We start from the raw sequence: 25,531 nt of genomic DNA on the forward strand, positions 1-25,531 counted from the left end.
CGTTCTTTATCGTACACATACCAAGCATACACCGTGTAATATCTTGAGATAAAAAAATTACTTCACAACATTGTATTTTAAATAATGATTTCTGTCGAAGACATGTGTTGCCGTTTCGCCCAGAACACTTTTTGAAAAGAGGTAACAGTAATAAGTTCACTTCTAAACTAAGTAGAACAGTGCAACGAAGATGTATAGGTGTAGTAAAATCTTCAGGTTAAATACTTTGCGAATGACATCATTTCAAACACATTGTAGGTAGAAAATAAGCGAGTGAGAGATTTGTGAGCATAATTTTCAGAAGCAATGTGGGCTAACCAAAAGCTGAACAGTAATAAACTATCTATTGGTTTACTTGAGCCACCTTGTTTATAAGAAAGTCAAAACATTTGATTATTTTTCAATTTCATTTGATTTTAATTTAGAGAAAAATTATAATTTTAAAACTATGGTAAGTAATTGTCCAACTTGCACAAAAACTCAATTTCTATAGGACCATAGTGGTTAAAGTTAGCTGCGCTAGTTTCACAATAAATTATATTATTTTAACAACTTTTTCACAGCTTTTTTAAAGTCACCGTAGCGGATTTCTCAAAATATGGATGGAGACAGTAAAAAGAAAGCAGACCAATAATGAAAGAGTGTGATAACAATGCCCGTGCATTTTGATAGCTGACTATGACCACGTTTTTTTGATCTCGTGGTGCTGGCACACTTGAACACATAACTTGCTGGTCTGCTTCAGCTGTGTGCTATTTTCTTCCCAAGAGAGCACTGTGAGACAATGAGAGATCGCAACAGAATTGAGGGGATAATCACAAGTACCGGATGTACCTAAAAGGTATGGAATGGCTGAAACAAATGCCGCTGTGTGAACCGTTTGAATTGAATGTCTCGTTAAATTAAAGATTATGGTTATACTAGACAGGATGTAAAACATGAACTCCCTCATGCATTACTAGCATGAGTGTATGAAAATTCGACTACGCAATCAATATATGGGTGCGGTATTTCACAAATTTATAACAAACTCCCTTTTTAGGTAAACCTAGCGCAGTCTGCTCGCTACGCTCGCTGCTGGCGCGCTACCGTTTCATACTCATTTTTTCACCCCAACTCATTGGTTTATGATCTTGGTTAGTTTAACCGATTATTTCTAACCATTACAGCTTCTAACGGAAATTCTTCTACCTCTTCGTCTTGGCGTGAAGGACCTTGTTGGTAATGTAGTCCCCGTTAAGGGCTTACGAGGCTTTTACCCTATGTGTACGTGGATACTCTCGTACAGGAGCGAGTCCGATATCGGTTGGGATTCGAACCCACGCCGTCGAGGTGGTGAGCCCCGGTGCTCATGGGCCGATTTTCTAACCGGCGCTACCGCTTGGCTGTCGCAGACCCCCGAAAATTCGGAAAAGCAGAACGGAAATTCGAACGGTTCAAATATCCAATATGAATTAATGTGTCACCTATTGCATAACTTTCAGGTGCATGCGTTGAATAAATAAAATAAAAAGATAAATTGGTAAAAGAGTAAATGAGGCCCCGGGCTAGATTCTCCTCTTCCTGCTGGTTCACATTAAGCGCCTGAAGCTATGCAAAGCGCGACACATGCATTCGTTTCGAATTTTTGAACGCTAACGGTTCGCTTAAAAGACCATAACGGTTTAAACTAATCACGCAGTGGAGGTTGAATGCGGGTTAATATACTTTTACATGTTGAGTTACTAGTAAGTAAACTATACCACACATGATGAACAGCATGAAACAATGAGTTTAGCCGAAGAAATGAGTTTGTTATAGTTTTGAGAAATAAGGGGGGCCCGTGGGCGCCCCTCATACCGCACCCCTAGGTTGATTGCGTAGCCGAAATTTAACGAATTAATGTATCACCAATTGCATACATTCAGTTTAAACGTCCACAAGAGGTGTAGCCACGATCGAAAACATGGCGGCCGAGGCCTCATTTACTCTTTTACCGTTTCGACTTGCCTCCTTGGGTTAGTCGAAAAGTATCGTCTCATACCTTTTCCCGAATTTTTTTTTTTTTTTTTATTTACCGGGGAGTGTTTTCTGGTCCCTTGGCGTTGGAGGGGTGATCCATCTATGGAAGTCGAGGAGACCGTCGACTTAACCGACGGCGACGGCGGACCTTTCACCTTGGTAAAGGGTAAAGGTGACTCCGCGAAGCGTAAAGCTTCCCAGCCGTTGGGTGAGACGATATCCAAGAAAACGAGTGATGGCTCGTGTCCGGAGTCATGGCAGGGAGAATATTTGGTGTTCTTCATGCCTGGACGAAAGGCGTTAGATATATATCTCATATATACTAAATATACTAAATACTATATACCAAAAAGTAACAGTTTACGGATTTGGAAAAATCTTCAAAAATAGTGAAGTAATAGCGTTTTACAAGTAGGGGTCAAAATGACCCCTAAAAAGCATTCAAGGTATAGTCAAGTTGGTTCTCAGAACCGGTCGAACAGAAAAATCTGAAATTTTTGTTTTAGATATAGCTTAGAATTTTAAGAAAAGCCTTATTTTTTTTTTGTAAAAATTTTCAGCCGTTTTCGAGATATTAAAATCGAAAATTTCGTTGGGGTCAAAATGACCCAAATGGATTCTAGTGTTAAAAAACCTGGCTGCCTTTACCTTGCCCCTGATCCAAAGCGCTCTTAAGCAATGGGTGGAGCAATGGCCTGCTTTGAAGTCGTTGGTGCGTCTAGACGATTAAACTCTGAAATGACCAACATTCTCCAATGGAACTGCATTTTGTAGATTTTTTTAAGGATCTAGCATTTCAACATAACTGCGAAGTGTTTTCTCTCTCAGAAACTTGGCTTACCTCAGATATCACTTTAACACTCTGACGGCCGGCTACATCTATACACTGCGTCCCAAAATGATAGCCTCACCCAATTTTTTCGCTCATATGCTATTTTAAATGATCGCAAGGTAAAATAAACGACAGATACATATTCCTTAATCTAAAAGAAATGTGTTTCACTTCTAATTTATCAGAAAAAAAAAAATTAATAATTACATTTTGGTCAAAAATTTAAAAAATGGAGTGTCCCATAATGATAGTTTCACTTCAAAAATCATTCAAATTAACAAAGCAACCCAGTTCCTAGCTACGCTATCAGTTGCCAAAAGTATTGGAATTAGAAGCAGAAAACCACTCTAGGAACGAGAAAATTGTTTGCTTATCGCTTTAATGGCAAGTCAAATCATGAGATTGTTGTGCTAATAAATAGATTCACATACGTCATTAACGATTATGTAAAAGATTCCAGTTAATATGGGCTTCAGAAGTCTCCTGGTCGTCTTCAAAATCTTTCCTCGCGTGATAATCGGAGGATTTTTTAAGTTGCTTTCAATTCAACCAAAGGTTGCCGTAGGAGAAAAAACGATTTCTGGTTGAATGTACACAAAAATGCTGTGTTGTGAGCTTTGAACTCATGTTCTGATATTATAAGAGAGTCCATGGAGAAAGTTTCTGCCCTCAAACTTCACCAAAAAGTCGCTAGATTGGAGTTTGCTACAAAAAATATGACATGGAAGAATGAGTGGAGAAACGTAAGTTGTCCGTTTGCAGTCTTGTTCAGATTTTAAATCATTAATTTATGTTAGGTGGATTATATTGATGAAAAAAAGTGAAATATTGATGGATCGGATAGTTACATCCATTATTGGAGAGATTTGAGACGATAGCACGATTTTTCTATCGTCGCAATTTTGAAGGTGATTCGGTCATGTTTTGGGCTGCGTTAAGCGGCCATAGTAGAAGTGAATTGGCTCTTGTACCAAAACTCGTATGAACAGCGATATGTTTATCGACATCCTGGCGAATCATTTGAAGCCTTATCTGGAAAATCACAACACCCAACAGCTCATTTTTAAGCAAGAAAATGCTGCCGTACACGCACGCAAGATAACAAGAACTCACCTTGCACGGTCGGGTATCAAAACAATGTCTTAGCCAGCCGTTTCCCCAGACCTTAATCCAATGTGAAATGTTTGTGGAAGGCTAGTTCAAGAGATTTATGAAGATGGGAGACATTACGAGACCATATAGGAGCTTAAACTTGCTATCCGAACTGCTTGGCGTTCCTTATCAGTAAATACGTTAGAAAAATTATCGGAGAGCATACCATCAAGCATTTTCCAAGCAATAAACCGTAATAAAGAACCAACTGATAACTAAATCATGGCTTTTTAATCCATTGATGCTATTTTTGTTGATAATTTGATCAAAATCCTAAGTGAGGCTATCATTTTGGGACACCACTAATTTTAGTTTTTTGGACCGAAAGGGATTGTTCATTCGTTTTTTTCAACAATATTTATGCAAAGTAGTCAGTGTATACTTACAAATATTTGTGTATTTTTTGAAAAAAATGATATGCTCGGTATTCGCCCTGCACAGAAAAAACTAGGAGAGGCTATCATTTTGGGACGCAGTGTAGATGTAATGACTCCGTTTCAGTTTGCATCCGATCACATCATTTTGGTGTGCTGTCAACGCTGTCACCTGACACGCGCCACCGCTTACTGGATGTAAACAAATATCAAATGGAAAGTAAACAAATTCCACAGGGCGCGTTACTGTTCGTTCGTAAATTCTAATAAAGATGGAAAAAGAATTATCAAACAGTGCGGCCAGATACGGAGGAACTAGTGCAAACGCGCCTGTCGCAAAGCGTTGGCCGTCAAAGTGTTAACCTTCCAGGGATACAACCTAATACGTCAAGATCGTCACGCTACAGACAGGGCTAGGCGTGGAGGCAGAGTAATGATTGGTATCAGAGACTGTCACAGTTTTTGCCGATTACCCCTCCCCTCCCTCGATGTCATCGAATGTGTCGCAATTAAGACAAAGCTAGGAGATCTTGACTTTTCTATTGTTAGTATTTACATCCCCCCGGAAGCCAAGGCTGATACAAGCAAGATCAATAAGGGTCTCCAATTAATAGCAACGGCAATACCTCCGCCGTTTTTCATCCTAGGCGATTTCAATTGTCATGAAGTGGATTGGGGATGCACACGTGATGATAACTGCGTACCAATCATAAGGGACCTTTGCGACTATTATAGCTTGACAATCCTCAACTCCGGTGAGGCAACTAGGGTTTCAACACCTATGGCACGAGGAAGCGCAATCGATTTATCTCTATGCACGGGATCGCTTGCTCTGGATGTTTCGTGGAAGGTCATCCAGAATCCGAATGGCAGTGATCACCTACCGATAAAGATTGCGATCACTAATGGATTCAGCCCGGTGGATAGATCGGACGAATATGACTTGACCCGGAATATCAACTGGGCAAGGTACGGCGAGCTGATGTCAGCTTCGTTTTCTCTTGTAGAGCCTTTCTCTAATCCCTTAGAGGAGTATCAAAAACTCGTCAGCTCCATCTACGAGTGTGCCCTTGTAGCGCAGACAAGGATTCCCCACCAAAGGCGCAAATTCAAGAGACCTCTAACCCCCTGGTGGGACAAGGATTGCCAAGCTGCATTCACTGCAAAAGAAGAGGCATATGCCCTTTTTATTACCACTGGCTCCATGAATCTATTTGATAACTATAGAGCATTAGAGGAAAAGTGCAAGAACTTACTGAAGGCAAAAAAGAGAGGTGGGTGGCAGAGATACGTCAGTAACTTAACTCCTTCCACCTCTCTTAGCTCGCTTTGGAGCATGGCAAGAAGGATGCGAAATAGAAGCGCTACTAATGAGAGCGAAAGCCTTGATACGGACTGGCTGGAGCCTTTTGCACGTAAGGTTTGTCCTGACTTCGTTCCTGTGCCAAATTTTCTCCAATGCGCACCTGGCAGTGATCCTAACATGGATGCACCATTCACAATGTCTGAACTCTCACTAGCTCCTTATTCAGGCAAAAATTCCTCGCCGGGAATGGACCAGATTGGGAATAAATTGGTTCTCAATCTACCAGACGCGGTGCGGGAACGACTGTAGTGTTTATTCAATAACATGTTTGAGCACAACATCGTCCCTCCTGAATGGAGAGAAGTGAAAGTAATTTCTGCGTTGAAAAACGGCACACCTGCATTAAGGCACGACTCATATCGCCCAATTTCGATGATGTCCAGCCTGCGAAAATTACTCGAAAGGATGATTCTACGCCGCTTGGATAGTTGGTTAGAAACAAACAACCTCCTATCCGAAACACAATTCTGATTTCGCAAAAGCAAGGGCTCTAATGACTGCTTAGCTCTTCTTGTGACTGAGATTGAGTTGGCTCATTCTCGAGGCGAAATGATGGCCTCAATCTTCTTAGATATCAAGGGCGCTTTTGACGCAGTATGTGTAAATATACTGTGTGAAAAGTTAGAAAACGCGGGATTGGGACCGCGGTTAAACAACCTTCTTTTCAATGTTCTCTCGGAAAAGGTAAAGAATTTCGAACATGGTCAGACTAAAGTGCGTCTGACCAGCTACTTTGGACTTCCGCAAGGGTCCTGTTTGATCCCGTTATTGTACAATTTTTACGTGAGTGATATTGACTCATGCCTGGCGCCAAACTGTACCCTTAGACAACTAGCGGACGACGGTGTTGTTTCAGTCACAAGCAACAGCATCATCGGACTACAACGCCCTTTGCAAACCACGATGGATAATCTTGTCACGTGGGCTGACAACCTACGTATTGAGTTTTCTACTCAGAAAACGGAGATGCTTATTTTTTCCATTCACTACAACACGGCGGAAAATAGGCAAAAGAACCTAGTAAATCCCCAATTTGATGTCCATATCTATGGCACAAATATCAAAATTTCCAGCACGTTTAAATACCTAGGTGTGTGGTTTGATAGAAAGAATATGTGGAGAAGCCACATAGACTACCTCGCTCAAAAATGCACTAAAAGGATCAACTTCCTTCGAACGATTTCGGGGTTCTGGTGGGGGGCACACCCACATGATCTCCTGAGACTATACAAGACAACTGTACTGTCCGTCTTGGAATATGGGAGCATATGCTTCCACTGGGCGGCCAAGACGCATTTGATCAGACTAGAAAAGATCCAGTACAGATGTCTTAGACTCGCACTAGGGGCTATGAAATCCACTCATACCATGTCCCTAGAAGTGATGTCAGGAGTGATGCCGCTTAAACTTCGCTTCGAGCAACTTTCGCTTCGCCTTCTCATCCGTGCCTCAGTATCGAATCCGTTAGTGATTGACAACTTTAGCCGGCTGCTGGAGATGCGCTCAAAATGTAGGATAACAAAAACTTTTCATGACTACTTATCCCTACAGGTAGCCCCTAGTAAATTGTGACAATATCGTGGATGCAGACTCCCAGCATTTTTATGGAAAAGTATGGCCACCTAGACAACCAGTTCTACACCGATGATGTTGATTATCAGCGCGAGCCCTGCTGATCACTACCATGTTTTTACGGACAGCCTCAGCGCAGTGGAGGCCCTCAGGTCAGCGAAGGCTGCTAAGAGCCCCGATTATTTTATTAAGCAAATATTGGAATTGATGGCCTCATTGTTTGATAAATCATTCAGAGTATCTCTGATTTGGATCCCATCTCATTGTGGCATCACCGGCAACGAGAAAGCGGATGAGTTGGCCAAACGGGGGGCCTTATCAGACCTGTTTTTCGAGAGACGAATTCCCCCTCTCGAGTTCCTCCGTGTCCCACTACAGCTCTGTCTCTCACGATGGCAGGGCTTGTGGGATGCGGATGAGCTTGGTAGGTTCTTATATTCGATATCACCGCGGGTTTCCCTCCGACCCTGGTTCAAAGGCTTTTCTGTGGGTCGCTCGTTCATTCGCATGATGTCGAGGCTAATGTCAAACCATTATGCGTTGAATGCGCACCTACAGCGCATAGGAATAACTGATAGTAAAGCATGCAGCTGTGGCAACGGATTCCACAACATAGACCATCTCCTCTGGTCGTGCGTGGAGTTTGAAGCCGCCAGACCCGAACTATTTGCCGCAGTCCGAGCAGCAGGAAGAGTCCCTGTGACCCCCATCCGTGACATCTTGGGACAGAGAGATTACAAGTACGCATGGATCATATTCGCTTTCGCCAGGGAGTTTGGAAATCTCTCTGACCTTCTCCTCTACCTCCCCATATATCCCTTAGCCTCCCACGTCCTATCCATTCCTACTAGTATATGTTAATCCTTGCTCGTAGTCTCGTGTAATTAGCATATGTAGTTAATGTTATACGTCTTGTTCGGTAGGGCGGTTGCCAGGCCAAGTATCGGGCACTGAGCAACCGAGCAAGACAAGCAAGAATGCTGAAGAAGCATTAATACGACCTGTCCGTTCAAACTAAACTTAATAATAATAATTTGACAAGATTAATTAGAGTTTGCATTGTTGTATTGTTGTCCATTCTAATTGGATTTTGTGAAGAGCACAAGGTGTAGATAGGTAAAGCAAATGAATTGTAATTCTGCTTAACAATAACAATCTGCTCATTAATTTAGACGGATGTAAAATAAACAAATATTAAAAAGAAACACAAATAACTCAATTGCTTTTAGATCCATTGCTTCAGGATAGTTTGATGGTGATGATAATGGAAATGAAGAGCATGATGTAACTTAATCGATCTTGGATGCTGCTTGATCGATCACGAACGGTTCGATGACAGTTGACCAGTCGACCAAATTGCCGCTAGAGGGAAACTCCTGATAAGGATGAGAGAGTAAGGAGCAGTTGTTCTCACTCTACTATCTGGTATCTAGACAAGTTATTGAGGATGCACCAGGATGCACTGGTATCAGCTGATACAAGTCAACGACCTGTGACAAATCCGAATTAGTTGCTGGATTTGAGAACGACCGTTCTTTCGTTCTGCATTGCGAAAATTTTTAAACTTTGGATCTAGTAAAATTATTGTCAATTTAAATGCGGAGAACTTTTAACACAAAGCGGAAAAGAAAGCACGAATCGATGTAATGGCACTAGATTCGAAAAATTGTTAGATATTAGATTGCGTAGCACTTTAAGGTGTAAACTGAATTATGCTTAAATTCAAACAATTCGTTATTTATATTGAATCACCAACTGGTCATGCAGAAGAGCAGCCGATAGCACAACTGGAAAACACTTCGTTCCATGGGTAAATATAAACCATCAAATGACGATAGTCAATTCTACTTGCCTTCTTTCAGGAACAATTGCACCGTAAAAAGTTTGCTCATCAATTAGAATAATATGACATGACGCTTCCTTTCCTTTCACGCCACCGCACTATGGAGCGAAAAGAGCAAATTGTCGGGATAAAAATCGTATTCAAATGTTTTGCAATTTTTTCATTGTAATATCGTGTAATGCTATTATATAACACGAAATTATGGTATTTCTGGACAATCCCACCAGGTGGCGCTGCAAAAACTACATATTTTTGGATTTTTCTATGGGTGCATTATTCTTTCAATCTTTTTTTATATTAACTTAAAGATTTGTTTTTAGTTTGATATAAAACAAATTAAATTTACTACAAACTTTCATTCAAAATATTGTAATCTGAAAAATAATTGATATTTAAAGCTCTCATAAAAATGTCTTTAATATTGAATTTTCGTTACATTTTACGGACGTGTTCTCCTCTATCCCTTCTTTATATTTTATTTCTACCTTCTGCTGCTTCCTATCCAAAGGATCCCAATGGTGCTGGGGCATTTACAATGATTTCACCTACATGCGCAAGAACTTTATGGACAGTAGAAGGTATTTTGTACCAATTGTAATGATGTATGTAAAACATGTATGTGTATTTACAATGTAGACTAATAGTTTTTGGCTATTAAAATATTTCGAAACCTTTCTATAAGTTCTGTTTCTATATGTAAAATATCGCTCAATTTTTCTATTTTTGAAAAAGCCCGCAAACATTTCCCGTCGTACTATTTCCACCCATTTCCCTTGGTTCATCTACTTTAACACCAAATTCCTTGTACATCTTTTCCAATACAATTTTTTTATCGATCATTATACATGTTTTTATAATGTCATCTACTACATATTTTAGCTTTTTTTTATGTATGGAGTTCTGTGTACACTAAAAACTCGGTCAATACTGAACCGTCGCTTCTGAAACTTTTCACACATTTAGTTTAAGTACTGCAGATGTTGTTGAAGGTTTGTTTGATCACTATTTTTTGATAAAATCATCTAAATTTTACAATTTAAACTCCGTTTTACTAACACAAACAAAACAAGCATGTAAACAAATGTCAAGGTGTATCCATAGCTACAACAAGGTTTATAGATCACGGGGAAATTGTTGAAATATCAAACATTTTAAATATGCCGTTATTGTAACTATTAAATTAAATCGAACTTCCAAGTAAAGAGTAAAACCATAACTCTTTTCTCAACCTCTTCTTCACCGAGCGACGCCGGGGCGTCAAGCTAGTTATACATATTTTTATAAGCCTTCCGTTTTTTTAAATTTAATTCTGTACGAAATATGAGGTAAGCATTCGAAAAATATCATCGGACAGTGCAGTGTAGTAGTATATAAGCCATGAGATAAATTCTCAGGATTTGGAATAAATCCATTTTATAAGTGCTCTACACTGTTCATTTCTGTTGGTTGCACCATATATACAACATGTTTGCGTATACATAGTGTCGGTTAAATATGCCAAAATTTTTCCATCAATTCAACTCATGTAAAATGAATAATTTACCGTCACTGAATTGACACTAATGAACGAAAGACGGATAGGAGTTAATGCCGAAACTAGTAAATCACTGTCTGATGCAGTATTTTCTTCGGAACAATGAAACAGTTGATTGTAAATGCTGTGTCCACTAGATCTGTCAATGCCCCACGAGCGCAATAATACGACGCTTAGTGAATCTCACAAAGAAGATGAAAAGTGCCGCAAGATTTCTGCTTTTTGCATTTCAATTATTCTACACGCAGTGTGATTCACCAACTCTTGAAGATTAACTTCAACTTTTACAGGTAAGGGTACAAACAAAACAAAATGTTAGTGTAGGATACATTATTTACAGGAATTTTGGGTATAAAAAGATGGGTTTGAGAGCTGTAGTACAAGAAAAAGCGACCAAATACATTCAAAGCAAACCAAACCAAATTTCATTCTTTGCCATTGACTTGGCTTGTCTTTCTCCTTTTACGTGATGTTCAACCACTACCCTGCTTCACATTTTTACGATACGATCATCGACCTATATTTCATTGAATGAGAATTTCATATATTTCTTACCACACATGATGGCATATGGCATGATGGAGACGCCTAGTAGGTGATAAACTATAAGCTTCACATATAAAGTACAGAATAACGTAAAGATTCGCGCGTATGCGCAAAAACAAACTATCATTTATTGTTACAAAACATTCTAGACTATAAGTGGGTATGCCTCATTTTACAATCTTTCACAATCCTTAGCGATGGCGTAAGGTTAAAAACAGAAAATTGAAAAATTTTCCAGGAGTTTTGCGAAACAATGCTTAATATTTTGTGACATTCAATTTCAATTTACTTGAACTGTCAATACCTTTCCAAAACTGTGCTTGAAATTCGATTCCGGCCATTATTTTTGGAGTTACAGACCTTCAAAGTTGATGGATTTTTTTCAATTTTTCACGCAATATTTTCACAAATCTTGACTTTGACGGGCTGTTTCTCAGAACCTGGAAGAACAGAGGCTCTAGTTTTTGGGTCATTTCTTAGTTTCATCTTGTAGTTTAAGAAAACATATCTCATTTTTCTGAGATCCAAAAATGAATTTTTGATTTTTATCCCGGCTTCACTCCATCGTGCACTGGACACATGCGATTATAGGGTATGAAAGCCTGAATTCTTTTTGACAGGTTGAGGAGGGGAATTACACGATCACGCTGGCGATTACATTTCTTTTCCGTACCCTTAAGAACACCATATATCTACAGATGTCTTTATTTTACAGCGTTCATAAAAGCAACATTCAAGTCCAACAAACTTAAATCGTTTAAACTGAACGGAAGTAAAAATGATGAAGTTTCAACGGCGTTTTTAACCAACTAATAAGCGTTTGTGACGGCATACCTCAACAACACTAGAATGGAACATCAACAGCAGTCGATTTAGAAAACGACACCGACATCTGTTTTTCTGAAAAAAAAAAAATGTTTGATGTGGTTTGAAGATGTAATATCGCTGTGCTTAGGTAGAATGATTATGGAATTCATAATATTGTATTAAAATTACATAATTTTTAATTTTGTGTTTAAAGAATAACGGAATGTTCACATATTTTTCACAAATGTATAGATTACACATCTAACTGTACGATTGACATAAAAAGTGTCTTAACATGGTACGATTAACCAAGTTTTTCATTGTCTTTGATAGTTTAAACAGCTTAGGTCTAAAATTATTTAATCTACTGGCTTTCAGATTCATCAGTCGGCACTGGCACTGGTTTAGCACATTGAAAGCATCCTCTGACACATTTTTTCAAGGATCGTATTTTGTAGATGACCTGCTCCTGTAATGAAAATGTTATTCAATTAAAGAGGGTTTGGAGTTTCATAAACAGACTTCAGTTTGTACTCGTGTACAGTTTACAGCGTTACTTACTTGCATTAGATTAAAACACATAGCAATCAATGCCATCCCGAGCAGTAGATATACTGCACACAGTATAAAGCTGATTTCCATCTTGGTCTCACTTTTATTAGTTCGTAGCTATGAGTAGAACATAGTAGAATATAAGCAGAATATTAAAATAGGTCTTCAAACTCCGACTACATTCGGATTAGAATTCATTTAAATGGTGGATGGAGAATGGAGTGTTTCACGACGATAATATGCTCTGCATGGTAGTAGAAAATACAGTTTTAGTTGTTACAAGTTAACATTCCACACCATGCTGATTAGCAGAAACACAAGCAAAACAATTGGAGGCTTCTCACTTTTGTTTTCCGACGCTATGGATACGCGCAGAAAGAAACTTAGATGTAGTGTATAAAAAATTAAATGAAAAAAAAAATTTTCAAAACAAAAGATTTTTCTTAAACGTACTAAAAATAATGTATATTAAATGACATATGTGTTTATGGATCAGTTTTTCGTCTTTATCGTTATTCGCATTACATCAAGATTGCTCTCAGTTCGATCACCATCTACAATGCTAAGGGCAAGCGGATGGAATTTGTGCTGCTTTGCCCGCACGTTTGTTTCTACTTTCGTTGCGCGTCGTTTGTTTCCAGTGTACCTGCTTCGAAAACACGTTCTTACGTGTTTGTAAACTTTTATTCATATTTTCTTCTTCTTCTTGGCGTAACGATCTCTTGGTCATACCTGCCCGTTAAGGGCTTACGAGACTTGTTTCCCTGTTGTATAGTCAGTCCTCTCGTACAGGGGAGGGTCCCGGTTGGGATTCGAACCCACGCCGTCGAGGTGGTGAGCCCCGGCGCTCATGGGCCGATTTTCTAACCGGCGCTACCGCTCGGCTGTCGCGGACCACCAATTTTATTCATATACTTGACACTAATCGGTGATATTAAACCAAATTTTTGCTTATATTTAGTAATTAATTGTTGATCACTATCACTAATAATGCATATGCACATTGACCATCATTTAACACGTTAAGCGCTACGTCGGCCCCGTGGGGAAGAAGAAAGCGGCACAAGCGCGAGCTTGGAATTCTTCATGTTGAATTTTGAACCAATATGCTACAATGTTGCTTGATGTACCGCAAGTGATTTGAATTCATCTGTGTTCAGCGGAAGCATTTGTTGGGACAAGAATCGATAAGCAATCTTGAATGCGGTGGTAATCCGGGTTCAATGGAGAAATACGAATTAACAAGGCGACGTAGTACTAATTTGAGATTCAGGATAAGACAGTTACTAGTTGAAAAGAGGTGGAGTTAGAAACATGCCCAAAATAGTAAAAAGAGTGCACAAAATGTTAAAATCTCACCGAACTGGGCGAAATTGTTTGTACCGAATCATGCACCACACCTAAGCAATTCAGTTTTTTGTTTTAAAATTCAATGTTTAGCGTTTAAGCATACCTTGAACTTAAGTTACGCATTAAGGTGGTTAGTATATACGAAAATTTAAAAAATACTCCATGCACAGCAGATTTCACAGATTATGGTTTCATTCTTTTTTGTCAAAAGTAATGAGCAAAACTATGTTTGTATTTGTACAATTTTGAACCTAAATTGTATGTACTGATTTTTCATAAGTACCACCTTACCGACAAGCCGGGAACAATGTCACCAAAACCTATGCTGCTTAGTGATATAAAACAGAAATAACTTCCGTCCAGCAAATCCCAATTTTCCCAATCAGCAAACAGACTGGCCCCGAAAAAAATGTACCTTAAAATAGAAGTTTAAATTAATTCTTGCAACATATCTAAGCGCTCCAAACACAATTGAAATAGTATGTGGAAGGTGTAAGAAGCTTACCCTATCATTATCATTATGCAAATGGTTATTGGAACGGTGACGGTATTCGTTTCGGCAGTGATTTCCTCTTCAATATCTTCATCGACGTTGGATGTGGTAACTGTGTTGGTTTCAAATCCGTTGTCTCCAATATCCACCTATCATAACAAAGCACCCAAGAGAAAGAAGGACGAAAGTAAATATTGAAGTAAATTATTTGTTTAAATTATTTTCGCATGCAAATGGAATACAGATTTGTAGCATCTAATTTAATTAGAATATTCATTAGTTCTTAGCACAACATGTTCGAACACAAAAATGTATCATGACACTTTGTAATGTAATACATTACAAAAAAATTATATAATTTGTAAATAATAAAAATTCAAGTTTGTGTTTATCCAAAACCTTATTGATGACATATAAAAATATGGCATAACATAAATGAAAGGAAAACATAAAATACTTTTTGTAGACGTCGTAAAAAAGTTATGACGGTAAGTTGTAAGCTTATTTCAAGTTTTAGTTGATTTGTTTAACCTACACCTTGTCAACCAAAGTTACAAACGTTAACGTTCAAACGGGTAGTCCATTCATTTTGTATGAGAGATTCCGTTTTCCTGTACTTCAGAGTAAATATATTTTTATTGAGATGTCGGATCGATTTGAAATTTTTTATGAAGATACTTGAGGGTGTTTTCCAAAAAATTATATAATTTTATAATTTTTAAAACTCATTAAGTACATTAATTGGCAAAATCCCAAATGAGGCCCCCTAGTTGTCGCATCGTCGTCATTTTTTCCACGTTTGCGCCTGAAAGTTATGCAATAGGTGGCACATCAATTCAGTTTGAATATTTCAACCGTTGAATTTCCGTTAGAAGCTGTAATGATTTGAACTACAGTCAGTATCCGACTTACGCGGATAATGGGAACCAGAGAAATCCGCGTATCTCGAATATTGCTTGACACATAGGTTATACTAGGAGTTAAGATATCGAGGTCTTGTGTACATGTATCATAGAATATTCAAAATTTTACTTTGTCTATTAATATGAATGGAATGCAAGCGTATTCAAACAACAAAAATTGCAATAAACGAAATAAAATGCGTAAGTTATGTAAATGTGTAATTTACATATTTATTCGTGTGGTTGTACATCTCAAGAATTAACATCGATGTTATAAACCCAATCCAACTGTCCAATTTTGAAAACCGCGTATCTCCGAATCCGCGTATGTCGAGTACCGCGTATGTCGGATATCTACTGTAATCGGTTAAACTGGGCAAGATGGACATAATAAACCAATGAGTTGGACTGAAGAAATGAGTTTGAAACGGCGGCGCCCCCGCAGCGAGCGCAGCGAGCGGACTGCGCTAGGTCTACCGAAAAAGGGAGTTTGTTAAAAAATTGTGAAATAAGGTTGATTGCGTAGCCGAATTTTCATAAACTCATGCAAGTAATGCATGAGGGAGTTCATGTTGTACATCATTTCCAGGATAAAAATTCACACATTCAATTCAAACGGTTCACATAACGGCATTTGTTTCACCCATTGCATACCTTGTAGGTACATCCGCTAACAAATGGTGTAGCCACGACAGCGATTTCGGCTGGGGAGACTTCATTTGGGATTTTACCCATATCTTTGATCTTTGAAACTGAATTACTTGAAGTTTTCAGAAATTTATTTCCAACCCGGGCTCCCCTTATTTCACAAATGTATAACAAACTCCCTTTCTCAGTAGCCGTAGCGTCTACTCGCTGTGGGTGCTCCACCGTTTCATACTCATTTTTTTAGCGGATGGAATTTGTACTGCTTTGCGTCGTTTATTTCGAGTGTACCTGCTTCGAAAAAATGTCTTACGTGTTTATAAACTTTTAATCATATGTTTGACGCTAGTCGATACAATTGAACCAATTTTAGTTTATTATCAGAAAATTATTGCTGATCATAATCATAAATATCACATATACAAACTGACCGTCATTAAAACAATAAAATCCAAAAATTTCCAGTGAACGATTCATGGCTTCGTTTCCATTTTCAATTCGATTAATCAATTTATATGAGCGCAATAGTCCAGTTGGAGTCATTAGCATAAATTTCTTAAGCAGCTAAAATTGTACGTTCACTCAACCAATGGTAGTTTCGATGCTACGGGGCATAGTTCACATAACAATTTGTGATAAATCATTTTTAGTTGAAGCGAATTGGCAAATAGTGGGTAGCAATGCTACTCATATGCAAAGTCACATTTTCAATCAACACAATGCTTTATTGTAGGTCATTCAGTTTTTGATTCAAAATTTTCCTTGCAAAAACGATGTGAAATATCTTCGGTGATGTCATTTTTATACCTATCCCAAAATCAACGTGACTTTTTATGACTGACACATCGAAAAAATCGGTAAAAGAGTAAATGAGGCCCCGGCCGCCATGTTTTCGATCGTGGCTACACCTCTTGTGGACGTTTAAACTGAATGTATGCAATTGGTGATACATTAGTTCGTTAAATTCAACCTACGAGTATTTGAATCGTAGTGTGTACCGTTAATTTCGGCTACGCAATCAACCTAGCGGTGCGGTATGAGGGGGGCCCACTGGCCCTCTATATCTCAAAACTATACAAACTCTCTTTTTCGGTAGACCTAGCGCAGTCCGCTCGCTGCGCTCGCTGCGGGCGCGCCGTCGTTTCCAAATCATTTCTTCGGCTAAACTCATTGTTTCATGCTGTCCATCATGTGTGTTAAAATTTAGTTACTAATAACTTACAGTAACTTAACATGTAAAAGTATATTATCCCGCATTCAACCTCCACTGCGTGATTAGTTTAAACCGTTATGTTCTTTTAAGCGAACCGTTAGCGACCAAATATTTGAAAAGTATGCATGCGTCGCGCTTTGCATAGCTTCAGGCGCTTAATGTGAACCAGTAGGAAGAGGATAATCCACTATGGGGAAAAGGCGGACATTAAGCGATGGAGAGTATGATAAATTCAGTTACATTTCCTTGCAGTAGACAAGTTAACTAAGACCAATCCAAATTATTAGCCTTTTAGGACTAGTAGATTTCGAGAAATAATCTGTCAAAGTCATAAAAGTGATAAAAAATGGTCCGCGCTAGCGAACTTTTATTGCTTGCTTGATGGCAATCGTTTTACAAGTATTTAAACTATGACCATGATGTTTTATACATCGTTGGAAAGGTAATATGTTAAGCTTTCATAAAAAATATTTAATATGTACATTTACCATGTCTTACTCACTTTTGCTAAGTAAAACTGTGTGGCATTATGGAAAAAATACGCTTTTTCAACTTTGATAATGCAGCAAAAAAATGTTTCGATGTGTTCTGGTCTAATTAGCGTTTAGAAACATAGTTTTACTATTTTTAAAGTATTTAGCAAAGTTTCACCGCCGGCATGGACCCGGATCAACCCCAACCGTAATTTCGAAAAAAAACACTCTGCTAATCGTTCCTGGTCTCTATGAAAAAACAATGAAAACGATTTGAAAACAAAATGATCTAAACAGTCAAGTTCTTTATTCTACTATGTAAACACGCTTATCAGTCGGTTATCATAGCTGTCAAGCTATGTGTAATCATTTTTTTTATCAATGATCACGGAACAACAAGGCATGCGTTGTCCTATTTGTGGTGCAACTCCTGTTCAGATAAGTGATCTAACTTTGCTTGAAACAGGATTTACCCCACTACCTTCCGAATTATTGCATGGCATATCCCCACTACATTGCTGGTTGCGGTTTCTTCAGTGTTTATTAAATATTTCCTAAAGAGTACCATTTAAGAAATGGAGGATTACTCATGAGTACATCGCAGAATATGAAGCGCAGAAAAAAATAATTCGACAAAACCTCTACGATGCATTCGGTGTGAGACTTGACCAACCTCGAGCAGGATCGTCAGGAACAAGCACCTCAGGGAATGTTTGTCGTCGAATATTTTTCGACCCTGCACTTGCTAGTACTATTCTTAATGTCGATAAAGATGTGATAGAAAGGTTTAGGAATATATTGATAACCATAAGCAGCCAGAAAGTTATAAATACTGACAAATTTGACTCGTATTGCAAAGATACTTATCGTAAATTTTTGTCACTATATAGTTGGTTTAAAATACCGGCCACAGTACATAAAGTGTTGGCACACGCCCGGGATATTATATTGCAGACCCTTATTCCACTTGGGTGTTTAGGAGAAGAAGCATTAGAAGCGCGTCATAAATGTTTCTGGTCAGATAGGGCAGCACATGCAAGAATATCGTCTAGGGAGAATAACTTAGAAGATACCTTTATGCGGGCTATACACAGTAGTGATCCAATTCTAAGTTGGATTTCTTTAGGCTATAGACAACATAATACGAAAAAGCTTTGCTTTCCAGCCATCGTCACAGACCTTTTTTTACCATAGTGGACAAAGAAAATGAAGATATGTTAATTGACCATGTAATAAATAAAGTAGATCATATTAAAATAAGCTTAAATGACCAAGGAAATTGAATTGAATTAATAAATGTGATTTTTATGTTTTGTAATACACATTTGTAATTTGTTTTTATAAAGAGTTTTGAAAATTGCAGGTGATTATACATTTAAAAAATCACAGATTTCTTTGTATCAAAACTATGTGTACTGTACATTGCATACCTTCGGGCGCTCAAATATGATAAAAATCGAATAATTAATTATTTACACAAGCTAAAAGCTTGTAGAATGGTTACAATGATGGCTTTGAATAAGACACGTGCCTACAATAACAAAACACCGCGAAATGTCCACCGATTCTCGTTAAATCTAGTAATGTCCGCTTGTTCCATACAAGTTCCCCATAGTGTAATCTAGCCCGGGAATTCATTTACTCTTTTACCAAATAATCTTTCTATTAAGTATAGACACTTAAGTTATTGCAGTTCGTTCATAGATTCCAGTGATTATCATGTTTCAGCAATTGTAACTGCACATACTACTTGTTCTAAAGCAAAATGAAAACACATCTCTATGTTCATGTTTCGGGCATCCTTGCTTTTGCATAATCATTTCTCTGATGCATTTAAATTATATTCGAAGTAACTGCGAATCAATAATAATCTCGGAACAGAATCGCTGCTGCAAGTTAAAATCTTGTTTCTTGTTTTTTTGCCTGCTGTGAATTCTTCAACCATTCTTCAAATAAACTGAAAATTAAAATAAAAAAAAACTGTGAAATGCACAAACAACTTGCAAACTTGTTTGATAGATTTGTCTGAACTTAAATACTCAGTATTCATATGAGTTTAGCAACCAAGCTCTTTTCTGCCACTCAACAAAATACATTCAACACCTATCAGAACCAAATATACATGATCTAGGCGATCGCTTGTTGATTACCGAGATGAAATAATTCGATTATCTGTGAATTCTGACTAGTGGTTTGTCACAACTTTAATCGCTATGAGTAAGGAAGAAAAAATCATCCGAAAACTTCGTTAAGACAGGCCAAGCGGCTTCTTAGTTTTAGTTATAAATCGTGATTTTATTGTATTTTATTTGATTTGTGATTTTATTGTATGGAAAATGCTATTTTTACAAATTTCTATTTTTCGAATTTTCCTTAGGGAATTTAAAAGTTTTCTTTTCTTTAAACCTTCCATGAATAAAACCGAACAAATATTCCGATTACATCGTCAAGATTGGCTCAGCCGATTTTTAATTTTAGCGTTAAAAACAAACAAACACTCATTTTATAAGATTACATTTTTTTTTCGTAAAAAAGCCTTTACAGAGCTTCCTAGTTTGCTGGCTTTTCCTAGGGAATTTTTTAACTTTTCATTGTTGTTATTGGGAAAAAAAAAAAAAAAAATCATCAGAAGACTTCGTTGGGATAAGTCCATCCGTTAACCGTTTTCAAGTTTTCGTTAGAGAAGGTAAATTTTATTTTTCATGTGGAAAAATCCGTTTTTACCGAATTTTCTCATTTTTCGGCTTTTCCTTGGGAATTTTCAAATTCTCTTTTTTTCTAAACCTTCCTTGGGTAAAACGCAACGAATCATACAAAGACGTCATCAAGATTGCTCCAGCCGATTTTGAGTATTGGCATCACGAACAAGCAAACATTCATTTTATAGATATAGAGATTGTGGAAAACACCTTTAAGTATCTTCAGTGAAAATTTCATATCGATCCGACGTCTCAATAAAAAGATATTTGCTCTGAAGGGCAGGAAAATGGAATCTCCCATACAAAATGTATGAACTACTCGGGTAGTCCGGTTGAACAAATATCAACCAAAAAATGCAATTAAAAATTATTCAAATTCCTTTGAAACATTGTTTTTTTTTGGGAAAATGATAGGAAATGTGTTTTTCTATGCATTCTAAAAGTTTCATGTCGTTACGACAATCCAATCAAAAGTCCCACACAACACGAAGTCGTATTAAGTTGAATAAATTGAATCTCATATTAGTATATTTCGAATCGGAATCGCATTATGCATGGACAATATACGAGCAATGTATATTCTTTGTTGCATATGATGCCGATTAAGAATGTAATACGATTTTCTTTATGCATACGTATAGATATACGAGCAATGTACGGCTGATGTATATTGTAAGTCGTATATGATGCCGACTTAGAAAATATACGACTAAACATATACATTTTGAACAATGTACGGTTAGCGCCTCCACTTTTGTACGTATAGGCATTATTTTAGCATCATTTACGATTCAATCATATTGCATAGAGGTACGATTATTTCAAGTTGATATTCGATTTACATGCATATGTGTTGTGTGGGGTGATTTGAAAATAAAATTTAAAACACTACACGGGAAGGCGGTTGAACAGGTTAACGGTTAAGAAAACAGTAACAAACAGTTTGTTATTCATACACATAATTATAAATTTGTAGAAACAGGTTGAATCCCGAGTGGGTATATTTACCGAACAGTCACGTTCCTCTGTGCGTGCTCTTCGTCTTGCACGCATTGCGCGCCTTCTTGCAACTCCTGGACATACGCGACAGAGACAAAATTTGGCATAAATCCATTTGAAAGATTTCGCTAAAATATCGCCTGGAAATAAAAGAAAAAATGATTCTATAGTATTAATGATTTAGCATACGACGAACATTTAGACAACAAGTGTTGGAAAAGTTTCGTTTGACAATTTTTTGCAAATTTACTATGTATTATCTCAAAACCGTACTAAGCGGCGTTCCGAAATGAAATCACTTTTTTCACTATTTCCAACTAATGTTGTAGTTGTTTATACGTTTTAAAGAAACTTTGAGCCTTGTTGGCTCTTTCGTTTCTAATTTTTCCAACACTAAACCGAGATGGTTCCTTGGGGCGCCTTGAAAGAGACGAAAAGCACAAGGTTCGTCGTTGTGGATCGTCCAGGCATGAAACCATGCTGATGAATACTGATCCACGAACGAGTATGAAACAACACACAAGGGTGGACAACAGATTCGAATACTTTCGCACAAGCACAGAGTAAGGAGACGCCACGGTAATTTGATATCACACTGCGATCGCCCTTCTTGAACACAGGAGACAGCCAGCTGGTTTTCCACAAAGCAGGGAAAGTACTGGTAGAGAGGCTGAGTCCAAAAATTGAAGCGAGCAGTGGAGCAAGAATCGATCGACACTTGATAAGGACCGAGGCCGGAATGCCATCGGGTCCTGGAGAGTTCGACGGATTTAGTTTGGCAAGAGCTCCCTCAACAATTTCACTATTCACAACAATAGGAGGAACATGGATAACATTCGACGGGGTAAAAGACAGTCCCCGAGCAAGATCGAGAGGATCGGATATTGGGTCCAAGAACATGGCCGCAAAATGTTCAGCGAATAAAGCCGCTATGCCTTGGGGCGAGTTAGCGCTGCGGGACCCAAGTGACAATTGGGCAGGGATGGATTGACCACCACGGCGGGAGTTTACATAGCGCCAGAAGGACCGAGGGTTTGTGTGAAAACGTAACTGCAATCTGGCATTATAGATACGATAACGCGCGCGATTATAGATTCGGAAAGCGGACGAAGCCAGCTTATAGCGGCACTTGTTGAAATGAGAGTCGCAACGCCAGTAAGCACGACGGCACCTAGCTTTGTCCTTTTTAAGGACCTTCAACCTTCTATCCGACCAAGGAGGGTTAGGAGGGGGACGATAAGGAGGACAGCAGGATGATAAGGCAGAGGACACAGAAGCAGAAAAGAATTCAACAGCATCATTAACATTATCACATTCATAGAGGAAGGACCAATCATGACGAGAGAGGATAACCCTAAGCTTATTATAATCTACTCGGCTAAAATTAAGATGATGAGGAACAGTGCCAGGAAGTGTACGAGGTACAGTTGAAGAAATCTTGATCTCAAAGCTCAAAGGAGGATGATGACAGTCAATGGGCACTAAAGGGTTAATGCCAGGAGACACCGGAGAGCACGCGGCGGCCGCTACCGAGTTACCAAGGACTAGATCAAGCACCCGGCCCATGGCATTGGGAATGCCATTTAATTGGAATAATCCATTGAAGGCCAATCCATCCAAAAAACCGGAACTTGATGGAGCCAGCGACGAAGGAAGGTAGTGCCAGAAAGAAGAAACACATCCCGGAGGAGAAGAGGTTGCCCTGGTCCAAGTAACCAGGGGTTGGTTGAAATCACCAATAACAAACAGAAAGTCACTTGGTTTGAGCCGATCAGAGACCATGCAAATTTCATCACGAATCGCAAGAGTGGTAGCCGGATCCGAATTATGCGAGGGAGGGACATAGAAAGCCCCAAGATACACGCGAGTATGCTCCAAATTTATACAAATCCACAAGCTCTCAATTCCCGAAAAATTCGATGGAATTTGATAGGAAGACAAACGAGAGTTGCATGCAATCAGAACACCACCCCCACGGGAACGGGTGCTATTAAGGCAGGAACGGTCGCAACGATAAACATTAAAGTTTGAAGTAAAAAAGAGTGAGGACGGTAAGCTAGCATCCAGCCAGGTTTCGGCGAGGACAATGATATCGGCATCGGATTCACATGAAGCGAGAAACATAATATCGGACTTTGTTCGTAGGCCACGAACATTCTGATAATAAATATCCAGGTAGCAGAAAGATGAGGATTGATGCTATTCGGAATCGACGGGAGCAGGAAGGGAACTCGACGATTGATGTCGGGCGTGATCTCCACGGGTCCTCTTCTTTGGTGCTGCCAGGCTTTCCGGGGGAGTCCGATGATTAAGTCGAGGAGTGCCGCTGGTTGAGGCAACAGCCGACATAGTCGATGCCCTGGGAGCTGCTGCTGGAACGGTGGAGGCCCCGGCAGGAACAACTGCAACGTCCGGGGCGGTCGCAGCAGCAACGGAGGCCGCCGCGGGAACGGCGGTAGACACGGCAGGCCTAACAGCAGCATCGAAAACCGGAGAAGCGTCCACAGGAATCGGGTGCGTTGGTGAAATGATGGTAGAAACGGGCGGTGCCGAAGCCATAGGGCATTCGGTAGTAGTCGGTGCGGGGCGGGGTGTAGATAAGAACTCTCGAAAAACGAGGTTGGACGGCCAGGATGTTGGTGATAGTGCGGCCGCACGCTTTTCAGCAGGCACAGCGACCTTGAAGGAGATGAAGTGCAGCGAGCTTAAATCCACGTCACGCTTAACCAGCTTGCGCACGAAAATCTCTTCCTTCCTCAAAGTCAGGCGTGAGGCAATCATATCAGCGACATTATCCTCAGTGACGGTGGGCGCAAATCGCGACATAAACAGCCAAGTGCGGTTTGGTGCGATTAATTGTGGATCGACGTTTCCCCGGATAATATCGGCTCCTTTGCATAGTGGTGGAAGTGTCCCCGACAAATCGCGTGCGTGTTGAACTGATGAGATAAGGTGTGTAGCTGGTTGTGTAGGTAAGTGGTGATCGATGAGTCGATGAGTCGAGTGAGTGGTGAGATTCGGTGTCGGAGAGGCGTTGGTTACATCCGCGTAAGCACGGGGAGATCGAGGTGTTTTGAGAGAGAGCACCTCGTCTCTCAGCTTAGAGAAAGCTGCCATTAAAGACTCCGAGACGCCGTCCATCATCTTCTGGAGCAGCATCTGCAGTTCAGCAACGAGCCCAATTTTACCATTGTTGCGGAATTCAATGCAATCACAGCACATCCACAACAAACCACTGCCGCTAGAAAGTTCTTCAAGGCACTTTGATGGCACTCCAGTGCATTCACTATGGAACGCTAGGCCACAGTACCCAGCGCAGAGGATTGGGGCAGCCTGGATCGCTTTATTGCAGCACGAGCAGGACGACATTGCAAGTTAAAGTTGCTTTTGCACCGTGTATCGCGAAAACTAGCTGAGCTTTACAGTGCCACGAGGGAACACAACTGCTTGTATAACGTTTGAACGGTTCGTAGCGTTTCGAGGAGAAAAATTGGTATGGTAAAAATACAATTTCACGCGAGCAGATAAGAAAGCGTCCAACCAAAACAACTGACAACTGTCAATCATGAATCACTACTACTACTACTACTACTACTACTACTACGATGACTACTACTACTACTACTACTACTACTACTACTACTACTACTACTACTACTACTAGTACTATCCTTCGTGATCCTCGCGATATAGGATCGGAGTAATTGTCATCTGCGCTAGTGATTAACTAGCCATCCCACGATCTCATAGGTAAACAAAGTTTACAATAAGATTATGGGTAAAATCCCGAATGAGGCCGCATCGGCGTTATTTTTTGCACCTGAAAGTTTTACAATAGGGGGCACATCAATTCAGTTTGAATATTTGAACCGTTGAATTTCCGTTGGAAGCTGTAATGATTTGAACTAATCGGTTAAACTGGGCAAGATGGACATCGTGAATTAATGATTTGGGCTGAAGAAATGAGTTTGAAACGGTGGCGCGCCCGCAGCGAGCGCAACGAGCGGACTGCGCTAGGTTTATCGAAAAAGGGAGTTTGTTATAAATTTGTGAAATAATACCGCACCCCTAGGTTGATTGCGTAGCCGAATTTTCATACACTCATGCAAGTTTTGCTTGAGGGAGTTCATCTAGTATATCATGTCCGGTATAACATCCGGTAATCTTTAATTTAACAA

General features: G+C 39.3%; 1 protein-coding gene across 1 annotated transcript in view; it reads right to left on the minus strand.

Annotated features, from left to right (window-relative positions):
• Positions 1 to 12,391: 12,391 nt before the first annotated feature.
• Positions 12,392 to 25,531, minus strand: part of LOC131293685 (potassium channel subfamily K member 16) — a 73,401-nt gene continuing 60,261 nt past the window's right edge. Inside the window, exons 5-9 of the mRNA XM_058321760.1 lie at positions 21,363 to 21,493; positions 14,435 to 14,571; positions 14,221 to 14,344; positions 12,589 to 12,696; positions 12,392 to 12,496 (exon numbers count right to left, since the gene is read on the minus strand). Of these exons, the coding sequence (XP_058177743.1) occupies positions 12,392 to 12,496; positions 12,589 to 12,696; positions 14,221 to 14,344; positions 14,435 to 14,571; positions 21,363 to 21,493 (605 nt within the window). The remainder of the gene's footprint in view (positions 12,497 to 12,588; positions 12,697 to 14,220; positions 14,345 to 14,434; positions 14,572 to 21,362; positions 21,494 to 25,531) is intronic.

This window comes from Anopheles ziemanni, chromosome 2, assembly GCF_943734765.1.
Source record: "Anopheles ziemanni chromosome 2, idAnoZiCoDA_A2_x.2, whole genome shotgun sequence".
In the NCBI taxonomy this organism is placed as follows: Eukaryota; Metazoa; Arthropoda; class Insecta; order Diptera; family Culicidae; genus Anopheles; species Anopheles ziemanni.